The sequence below is a fragment of the Leucoraja erinacea genome, chromosome 19, assembly GCF_028641065.1.
Source record: "Leucoraja erinacea ecotype New England chromosome 19, Leri_hhj_1, whole genome shotgun sequence".
NCBI lineage: Eukaryota > Metazoa > Chordata > Chondrichthyes > Rajiformes > Rajidae > Leucoraja > Leucoraja erinaceus.
In genome coordinates this window covers 19,112,122-19,123,281 of record NC_073395.1, presented here as the reverse complement: position 1 = coordinate 19,123,281, position 11,160 = coordinate 19,112,122, and the positions used below count along the sequence as shown (strand labels likewise).

Here is an 11,160-nt window from a genome sequence, read left to right as displayed (position 1 = left end):
CAAATGGCACCAAAACCTGGCAGCTCTTGTATACGGACAGTGGGCTGTTTCTATACTTGACCTGGGATCATGTTTATATATAGTAATTAGACTAAGTGGGACCCGTTGGGTCCCAACATCACACGGGAGGGCTGGTCACCTACGCAATATTCCACCTCTCCACCAATTCCAATATTGCTCGCCAGTGGTGGGGGGGTGGGGGAGGGGTTTTCTGCTGCGCTAGTATCGGTGTTGTGGGCTGAAGGTACTGGTTTTCAGAGGGCTACTATAGACATTGTGGGCCGAATGGAGTCTTGGGCTGGCAGCCAACTGTTGCAACGATTTTAAAAGCCAAGCCAAGGCAAACAATTGAGCAGCAGCCACCTGACACCCAAAATTCATTTTGTGAACACAAACTTTTTAAAAGGGCGAGGCAAACAATTGGACAGCAGCCACTTTACAGCCGCATCGAGGGGACTCACCGTGGAGTGAACATGTGTTCAGTGTTATTCGCAGCTCAGAGAGCCATGATCCTCTCGCTTCCTGGGTATGGCAGAGACTGAGTGAGGGAATACACTTCTGGGTTTTATAGTCCATCCCCCCTGCTGCCAGCCGGGGCTGCAGAGAGAATGGCGATTTATAAAAACCCCATTAATATCTGATTTTTCATCAAAGGGGAAAAATCCTCTGGTCCCGGAAGGCGGAGGGGGGGGGCTCTGAGCGAGGTGGCCAAAAATGACGACCGTAGGTGGCGGCGTTCTCTCGGAAATCACAGCACAGCGAGCCAAAAGCGGTCAAGATCAGACTTTTAGTAATATAGATAACTTACTGAGCAGTATGCGGAAAAAGAATTTCACTGTACCTTGTTACATGGGTAATAAAGAAACATTGAACCATTGAACAATTAACCCATTGAAACATTGAACCATAGAACCATGTCTGAAGAACAAGAGAAAGTGGAATCTCTAGAGAAGATGCTTGGGAGGATGAAAGGTCTGAAAGTGGACAAGTCACCTGGATGAGATGGACTACACCCCACGGTTCTGAAAGAGGTAGCTCGTCACAGGTCAGGACTCTTCCTCAGCAAAAAGGGAAAAGGAATTTCACACGTAATTGTAAAAACCTCACCAAGTGTTTGTGCAGAGCAAATGGCACAAGGCACTGTCACGGTTCGGTCCTAGACAGGGCCTGTTCTTCTGCGGCACTGTTGCATTATTCAGGGCTGCATACCCTGGATCGATCAGGTGGGCTGGGCAAACAAGTATTTTCGGGAGAGCTGCCATGCTTGAAAACGACTAACATGCTCCAACTGTTGCCTTGAGTGGTAGGGAATTGGAAACCTCCCTATCGCTGAGTGGAGAAGAAATTTGCAGGGAATGGGGGGAGGCGGATGTGCAGGGAATGGAGGGGAAGTGGATTATGTACAGACAGATAAGAGTTGGTCTTGGCAGTATGTTCGGCATGGGCACGATGCCAAAACATTTGGACAGGTACATGGATAGAAAAGGTTTAGAGGGATTTTGGTCAACACAGGCAGGTGGGACTAGTGCAGATGGGGTATTTTGTTCAGCATTGGCAGGTTGGCCTGTTCCTGTGCTGTATGACCTTGTGGCTGAAGGGCCTATTTCTGTGCTGTTCTATGTTCTATGTTGTTCGTTCTATGTTCTAATTCATTCAGAAAAATGTGGCTCTCCCTGGAACCCAATGGGAAGAGATTCCCTCCCCGCCCTTCCAGTTCTGCTTGATTATCTGAAGAAGGGATAAGAAGGAGATGTATTTATATAGCATCTTTCAACGTGGCGGTATACTTGTTATGGGGGAGAGGGGGCACCTTGACTCCAGGGGCTGCAGGGGGTCACCGAGTTTGTCAGTGGATGAAGGGGCAGCTGAGAGGCTTCCTGCTGCCTCTCCGAAGTCGGCTGATGATCTGCTGGTTGAACTGGTAGGTCAGCTTCATCTTCACTTTGGTGATCTCACCAGTCCGGGAGTAGTTCCTCAAAGCCCGGGCCATCTTCTGGTAGGTCATGGTCTTCCTGTTGCCCTTCCTCCTGCCCCAGATCTCCGCCAACTTCTCCTTGTTCTGGGATGAGAACTGGAAGAGTCCTCCCAAGGGTTGCAGCCACCAGATGCAGTTGCTCATTTGTGGGTCCTCCAACATCTCAAAGAGGAATTGGAAGAGCCTTACCCTCCTCTTCCCTGCAAAAAAAAGGGGGGGGGGGTAAGAAGAGAGAGAGGAATTGAGTCAAGGGGTTCACAGAGATCCAATCATTTTCTATGTCTGTGTTGTGTTGGTGATCAGATGGATGTACTGACATGGGAATCATTCTAGAACACTTATGTTGATATTAATATTGATATTTGTCTTGATATTTATTTTGGTATTGATATTGGTATTAGTATTGGTATTAATATTGGTATTAATATTGATATTGGCATTGATATTGGTATTAGTATTGGTATTGATATCAGTATTTGTATTATCCTTGATATTGATGTTGATATTGCTATTGGTTTTGGTATTAGTATTGATATTAGTATTAGTATTGATATTGGTGTTGATGTTAGCATTAGTTTATTATTAACACGTGTACCGAGGTACATTGAAAAAAATGTTGTCTGCTGTTATCCAGACCGATCATACCAAACATGAGCGCAACATACCATGCACAATCACAACATGTATTTCAACGGAGAAAGGAATGTAGTGTAGAATATTGTGTTACAGCTGGAGAAAGTACAAGGATGCAATCATAGAATCATAGAAAATAGGTGCAGGAGTAGGCCTTCGAGCCTGCGCCGCCATTCAATCATGATCAAGGCTGATCATCTAACTCAGTATCCTGTACCTGCCTCCTCTCCATACCCCCTGATCCCTTTAGCCACAAGGGCCACATCTAACTCCCTCTTAAATATAGCCAATGAACTGACTTCAACTACCTTCTGTGGCAGAGAGTTCCAAAGATTCACCACTCTCTGTATGAAAAATGCTTTTCTTATCTCGGTCCCAAAGGATTCACCCTTTATCCTTAAACTGTGACCCCTTGTCCTGGACTTCCCCAACATCGGGAACAATCTTCCTGCATCAATGAGGTAGGTTGGAAGATCGGGAATTCACCTTCAGCATATGAGCGGTGTGTTCAAGAGTCTGATTACAGCGGGAAGAAGGTGTTCCTGAATGTGGAAGCATGCGCTTTGAAGCTTTTGTATCTTCTGCCTGACGGCAGGGGGCAGAATAGGAAATTTTCTAGATTACGTTCCGTGAAGTGTAGATGGACTCGATGGTGGGGAGTCTGGTATAGGGTGATTTCACGAAAGGTCACTGGAGCATAGATCCTCACCCACGTGACCGCAAAATCCAACTGAGGTACAAGCGTCACTTCCGGTACGTTATTGATGCTGAAAACACGCACTTTCACACCCATTAAAAAACGCGAAAACGTCCCATTTTTGAGCTGTAAATAACTGCCAGTCAGGGTGACCGTGAGGCACAGTTATCTTACTTTAGAGTCCAGAAGATAGATAAAAATGAAGGTAAATACAAGAGTGAACTGAAGGAGCAACAACAGCGGAAGTGGTTAGCGGACATTCACCGTGGAGATATAAAGATAGAAAATATCGGGAATTATCGCGTTTGCTCGCTGCATTTCATCAAAAGTAAGGCATCATTGACGTTTTATCTTTATTCATTTGTTATATCAAAAGTTGTAAAAGTGAAAAATCCGTCAGTAAAATTGCAAAATCGCCCATGGTTCTCAGGTGGGTTTTAACATGCAAAATGAAAACGCTTCTGAAGCTACATTTACCATTTAAATAATCGTAAACTATCAATGCGTTTTGAAATACATTTTACTCAGATGCAAGCATGGAATGATGTCACCATTCCTGATTGGGCACCCACTGTGAGCAGGATAGACAACGTGCACAAGAATACTCTCTTCTTGTTGTACGTGTGTGGCATTCTTGTGCACGTTGTCTATCCTGCTCACAGTGGGTGCCCAATCAGGAATGGTGACATCATTCCATGCTGCAGGCTTGTCTGTTATTAGATGATAAATAAATAAATAAGTAGTTTGGGTGATTGTGCAGGCTTTAAACAAGAAACATTGAGAAATATGTTTTGGCAAATAATTAAATGTCCTGATTTTGTCCAATTAACAGCTGACAATTATCCCATTCCTTAGCTTGCATCTGAGTAAAATGTATTTCAAAACGCATTGATAGTTTACGATTATTTAAATGGTAAATGTAGCTTCAGAAGCGTTTTCATTTTGCATGTTAAAACCCACCTGAGAACCATGGGCGATTTTGCAATTTTACTGACGGATTTTTCACTTTTACAACTTTTCATATAACAAATGAATAAAGATAAAACGTCAATCATGCCTTACTTTTGATGAAATGCAGCGAGCAAACGCGATAATTCCCGATATTTTCTATCTTTATATCTCCACGGCGAATGTCCGCTAACCACTTCCGCTGTTGTTGCTCCTTCAGTTCACTCTTGTATTTACCTTCGTTTTTATCTATCTTCTGGACTGTAAAGTAAGATAATTGTGCCTCACGGTCACCCCGACTGGCAGTTATTTACAGCTCAAAAACGGGCCGTTTTCGCGGTTTTTAACGGGTGTGAAAGTGCGCGTTTTCAGCATCAATAACATGTACTGGAAGTGACGCTTGTACCCCAGTTGGATTTTGCGGTCACGTGGGTGAGGATCTATGCTCCAGTGACCTTTGGTGAAATCACCCTATAAGATCATGAGGGGGGATAGATAGAGTGAATGCACGGAGTCTTTTACCCCGTTGCGGGATGCGCTGCGGAGCCGAGAGTGAGTAGGGGGACCTGTGCCGCCGAGAGCGAGAAGGGCCGTCAAAAGCAACCTGGCGGGGGGCTACCGAGAACATAAAGAGGCCGGGCGGGGGGGGTCCACCTGCAGGGAGAACATACAAACTCCATACAGACAAACTCGTAGTCACATTGAACCCGGGTCTCAAAGGCAGCATCTCTACCGCTGCGCCACCGTGCCGTCCTTGTGTATCTTTGTCAGCGGCAGTAACGCGGCGACTCTTTGTGTACTGCCTCAGTGAGGTCTGCCGTATGATTTTCCCCGATTGTGTGCACAAACAAAGCATTGTACCTCGGTACATGTAACATTAAAGTAGAATTGAAGAACATGGGGTTGGCTGTGAACGGACTAAACCTGCGATGTTCTCGTGTTCTTATGTTAAAGTCCTTACGCTTGTCACTGCCGGTGCCTCTGAGCAGGTATTCTGAAGGCAGAGTTGGACTGGGTCCGGGCAGCGGAGAGCAGCCAGGGTTAGACACACACTCAGCGCTGAAAGGGAGCCCACACTGCAAGAAGAAGAAGAAGAACATCATTCATTAACGGGTTCTCCCTGCTGCGTGCAAGACAATTTAGCTTTGTTTAGTTCCGTTTAGTTTATTGTCACATGTACCGAGGTACAGTGAAAAGCTTTTTGTTTTGTGCTGTCCGATCGGCAGAAGGACTAGAAATGATTACAAAGGATAGACATAAAGTGCCAGAGTAGATCAGCGGCTCAGGCGGCATTTCTGGAGAAAAAGGTTGGGTGACGTTTTGGGTCAGGATCCTTATTCAGGCTGGATTACAATCGAGCCGTCCACAGTGTACAGATACAGCCAGTAAAGTCTGACTATAGACAATAGACAATAGGTGCAGGAGTAGGCCATTCGGCCCTTCGAGCCAGCACAGCCATTCAATGTGATCATGGCTGATCATCCCCAATCAGTACCCCGTTCCTGCCTTCTCTTCTTTGCTATGTTAGCTTTCATAGCAAAATGATTTGAGTATAGGAGCAGGGAGGTTCGACTGCAGTTGTACAGGGTCTTGGTGAGACCACACCTGGAGTATTGCGTACAGTTTTGGTCTCCAAATCTGAGGAAGGACATTATTGCCATAGAAAGAGTGCAGTGAAGGTTCACCAGACTGATTCCTGGGATGTCAGGACTGTCTTATGAAGAAAGACTGGATAGACTTGGTTTATACTCTCTAGAATTTAGGAGATTGGGAGGGGATCTTATAGAAACTTACAAAATTCTTAAGGGGTTGGACAGGCTAGATGCAGGAAGATTGCTCCCGATGTTGGGGAAGTCCAGGACAAGGGGTCACAGCTTAAGGATAAGGGGGACATGGTTTAAAACCGAGATGAGAATAACTTTTTTCACACAGAGAGTGGTGAATCTCTGGAACTCTCTGCCACAGAGGGTAGTCGAGGCCAGTTCATTGGCTATATTTAAGAGGGAGTTAGATGTGGCCCTTGTGGCTAAGGGGATCAGAGGGTATGGAGAGAAGGTAGGTACGGGATACTGAGTTGGATGATCAGCCATGATCATATTGAATGCCGGTGCAGGCTCGAAGGACCGAATGGCCTACTCCTGCACCTAATTTCTATGTTTCTCCCCATATCCCCTGACTCCGCTATCTTTAAAAGTCCTATCTAGCTTTCTCTTGAAAGTATCTAGAGAACCGGCCTCCACCACCCTCAGAGATGGAGAATTCCACAGACTCACAACTCTCTGTGAGAAAAAGTGTTTCCTCGTCTCCGTTCTAAATGGATTACCCCTTATTCTTAAACTGTGGCCCCTGGTTCTGGACTCCCCCAACATCGGGAACATGTTTCCTGCCTCTAGCGTGTCCAAACCCTTAACAATCATATATGTTTCAATAAGATCCCCTCCCATCCTTCTAAACTCCAGAGTGTACAAGCCCAGCCTCTCCATTCTCTCAGCATATGACAATCCCGCCATCCAGGGAATTAACCTTGTAAACCTACGCTGCGCTCCCACAATAGTAAGCATTAAAGATAGTCCCAAAATCCCCACTGAGGTAGATGGGAGGTTGGGACCGCTATCTCGTTGGTGAAAGGATGGTTCATTTGCCTGATAACAGCTGGGAAGAAACTGTCCCTGAATCTGGTAAGGTCTTGCTGGATGTACATTAGCTGCTACTATTAGCTTCCGCAACAGAGGGTGATGGTTCCATGGGACGAGCTGCCAGAGGAGGTGGGCACAAGGAACCGCAGATGCTGATTTACCACCAAAAAAAAAAGACACAAAGTGCTGGTGTAACTCAGCGGGCCAGGCAGCATTTCTGGAGAACATGGATAGACGATGTTTCGTGTCGGGTTGTCACGGATTCTTCTCTCTCCTCTCCCCTTCCCTCCCCATCCTTTCCCTTCTTGTCACTTCCCACTCCTCCCCTCCTTTCTACTTCCCTCCCCTTCAGGGTAAACATTATCCCTTGTGCTTCCCTGCCCCTCTAACCCCGATTCCCAGAACCTGCCACGTCCCCATTTCCATGGCCCTTACCGGATTAACGGCGTAAAACTGTGCTGGCAGAAATATTTCCGGGAAGGCTGGGTTGCTGCTGGTGTTGGTCGTGGGATGCCAATTTTCCAGGGAGAATCCGTAAGCACAGCGCCCTGGAGGAGGCAGAGACATTGGCTGAATAGATTAGGGACTAAATGGAAACAAGAGAAATAAAAAGTGCTAGCGTGACACAGCGAGTCGGGCAGCATCTCCGGAGAACACGGAGAGGCGACGTTTCGGGTCAGGACCCTTCTTCAGAGCCAACCCGACTCGAAACGTCATCAATCCATGTTCTCCAGAGATGCTGCCTGACCCACTGAGTTACTACTGTGAGTGCGAGTGCGTGCGTAAGTGTGCGTGTGTGTGCGTAAATGTGTATAAGTGTGTGTGCGTGTGTCAGAGTGTGTCAGCGTGTGTCAGTGTGTGAGCGTGTGTCAGTGTGTGAGAGTGTGTGTGAGTGTGTGAGAGTGTGTGAGTGTGCAGAAACACAAAAAAGCTGGAGAAACTCAGCGGGTGCAGCAGCATCTATGGAGCGAAGGAAATAGGCAACGTTTCGGGCCGAAAACCCTTCTTCAGACATGAGTGTGCATGCGTGAGCATGTGCGTGAGTGTTAGTGTGCGTGTGTGAGTGTGTGTGAGTGTGCACGCGTGATCATGTGTGTGAGTGTGTGTGAGTGTTTCAGTGTGTGTGCATGAATGTGTGTCGTGTGTGAGTATGTGTGTGTATGTGTGTGTGTGAGTAGGTGTAAGTGTGTGTGTGTACTTGCGTGTGTAACGGAATGAACTGAGTGTGTGCCGTGCCGCGGGGCTCCCACACTCACCAGGCCCCGGTGCCGCCTGGGCTTCGAAAGTATATGGCCTCTGCTGCTCATCCAGGAACTCCATGATCACCTCCAGATCCTCCACGCTAGGGTTCTAGATCACAAAACCAAAGCAGATGAGGCCAGCGCATGGCATTGTTAGCCTCTGGGCCGGATTGTGCAGCCAAAGGATGAAGAGGTCTTACCATCATTCAGGGACAGAGCCGTCATCCAATCTTTGCTTGGAAGGAGACCTGTTCTTGAGACACAATAAATTAACAGGAAGCGTTCCTCAGCACATGCATGAGTCATATGCACACGGATAAATGGCAACAGGCGGAGAGACCCGCGTGTGTACAGCACCCATCCGAACATCCCATAGAGCTTTCAAGCCAATAACGTTCTTTATTCAGATGCTGGTTTACAAAAAAAGATACGAAGTGCTGGAGTAACTCGGTGGGCCAGGCAGCATCTCTGGAGGACATGGACATGTGATATTTCAGGTGGGGACCTTTCTTCAGACCTCTCGTCTCGACCCGGAATGTCACCTACCCCTGTTCTCCAGAGATGCTGTCTGACCCGCTGAGTTACTCCGGCACTTTGTGCCCTGGAGAACCTGGATGGCCCATCCTGACTGGACCATTCTTGCAACATTCTTTACGAGTTGCAGGAGAGTGCAGATGCTGGAATCTTGCACAAAAATCAAACGGCTCAATGAACTCAGTGGGTCAGGCAGCATCGCATAGTCATAGAACTGTACAGTGTGGAAAGAGGCCATTTGGCCCACCTTGGTCATGCTAACCAGGTTGACATACCATTGACATAGTCCCATTTGCCTGCATTTGGCCCATATCCTTCCAACCCGTTCCTATCCATATATCTGGATCCTATCCAAATCCAAATCTGGTTCCCATCTAAATGTCTTTTAAAATTCGTAATTGTATCTGCTTCTCGAGCGGCCTCTGACAGCTCGTCCCAGATACGGACCACCATCCGTGTTAAAACGTCGCCTCTGAGGTTAAATCTCTCCAGACCACGCTCTCACCTTGCTACTATCATCGGGAAGAAGGTGCAGGAGCCTGAAAACTGTGACCTGCAGGTTCAAGAACAGCGTCTCCCCAACACCCATCACTGCACGACACTGCACGACATTGCACGACACTAACCTCAGCAACTGCGATCTTTTATGTCTTTCGTTGCACTATGGGCTTTGGTTTTTGCACTACTATGATTCCTTGGTATCATTGGTATTAATTTATGATAATATTGATTATTAGATATTTATCTCTGTATTATTGCGTTAACAAAGCTGAAGCAAGTTAGAATTTAATCGTCTGTTCCTGGTACATATGGCAATTTGACACTCTTGACTATTGAAATATGTTTAATGTTGTAACGGTAATCTTAATGCATGCGAATAGTGAATTCCATGGATAGAGTGAATGTGGAGAGGATGTTTCCACTAGTGGGAGAGTCTAGGACAGAGGGCACAGCCTCAGAATAAAGGACATACCTTTCGAGAGGAGATGAGGAGGAATTTCTTTAGTCAAAGTGTGGTGAATCTGTGGAATTCATTGCTACAGATGGCTGTGGAGGCCATTGAGTATGTTTAAAGTGGGGATTGACGGGTTCTTGATTAGCAAGGGTGTCGCGGGTTACGGGGAGTAGACAGGTGAATGGGGTTGAGAGGGGAAGATAGATCAGCCACGATTGAATAGCGGAAAAGACTCGATGGGCTGAATGGCCTAATTCTGCTCCTACGTCTTATGAATTTATGAACATTTAGATCAGACACAATGGGCCGAATAGCCTGCTCTCTGCCCTATTCCCTGTCCTATGTCTTCAGTTGCAAACACACCCAGCAATGCACCCTCGCACACAACCACACACTCAGTCTCCCCACCTTGCAGAGATCAGGGACACACACAAAGTTGACACCAGCTTGGTTCACTAAGACCAAAGTGACCGGTCACTCACCGCGTACAGAAGGTCCGGTGATGTGCTGCAGGACAAGTGACTCCAGTCCTCCGCAGGACCAAGGGAGACGGTGTCCGTCTCTCTGTTGGCAGGCAGGGCTGGAGAGAGGGGCTAGCACCGAGCTTTAGTGCAGAGAGTAGCCTCGGCTCCCACTGCATTGGCGGGACTCCCCGTGTGTACTGTCCCTCCCCTCTGCCCTCCGCCCTCTTTATAACCCGGTGCACACGTCATTTTGTAGAACAAACCCTCTTCTACAAAGCCCTTCCCCAACCCATCTCCTATCTGGCCGGTGTCCCTCCCGGAGAACGAACCCCCCCCCCCCCCCCCCCCCCCCCTCCCCCACTCTCTCTCCCCACCCCAACTCAAAACTCCCCCGTCCCGTCCCGCGACTAAAACAGCAACTCCCTACCTCCTCCTTACCCCCCGGGGGTGATCGTGTCCGCTAGATCACCCTCAGGACATTTACAGTCAGAAATCCGGGGGCGTTATTCGGTGGGGGGGGGGTGGGGGGGGGGTGGGGGGGGGGGGGGGGGGGGGGGGGGGGGGGGGGGGGGGGTGGTGTAAGGAAGGTTAGACCGATGTGTTGTTGCGGGGGGTGAGGGGAAGTGTGTGGCGATGTGGCCAGGTGTATGGAAAGAATTCGACGCACAGTCTCTTGTCTAGAGTACACCCTCTCCACGTTCACTCTGTCCAGGACTTTCACATACACAATACACACAATACAATGTTGCGCTAAGATTACCGTTACAACATTAAACTCATATTTCAATAGTCAAGAGTGTCTGATTGCCATATGTACCAGGAACAGCCCATTACATTCTTTCTTGCTACAGTTTTGTAAATCCCTGGAAACGCAATAATAATAGAGATACATGTCTAATAATCAATATTATAATCAGGTAGACGATGGAGTAACTCAACGTGTCAGGCAGCGGGTTCAAGTTCTCCTAGATCAGGTAGACGCACAGTGTATTTATTACCTGCAGGGGAATCGAGAACCAGAGGACATTGGTTGAAGGTGAGGGGGGAAAGATTTAAAGGGAATCTGAGGGGTAACTT

The 11,160-nt window shown here is 47.5% G+C and overlaps 1 protein-coding gene across 1 annotated transcript; it reads right to left on the bottom strand.

The window, feature by feature from the left end:
- Window positions 1-1,796: 1,796 nt before the first annotated feature.
- On the bottom strand, window positions 1,797-7,032 carry LOC129706551 (transcription factor Spi-C-like). Its single transcript, XM_055650914.1, has 2 exons — window positions 5,215-7,032; window positions 1,797-2,175 (listed from the first exon to the last, which is right to left on the bottom strand). The coding sequence occupies exons 1-2, from the start codon at window positions 5,354-5,356 to the stop codon at window positions 1,847-1,849; spliced, it is 471 nt and encodes a 156-aa protein (XP_055506889.1). The 5' UTR covers window positions 5,357-7,032; the 3' UTR covers window positions 1,797-1,846.
- Between the last annotated feature and the right edge of the window lie 4,128 nt (window positions 7,033-11,160).

Bases quoted from the DNA above. Each gene is read 5' to 3' on its own strand.
- LOC129706551 (XM_055650914.1), bottom strand. From the start codon at position 5,356: ATGATGTTCTTCTTCTTCTTCTTGCAGTGTGGGCTCCCTTTCAGCGCT. The intron at 2,176-5,214 runs GTAAGGACTTTA...TTTTTTTTGCAG, and splicing joins AGGCACCGGCAGTGACAAGC to GGAAGAGGAGGGTAAGGCTC.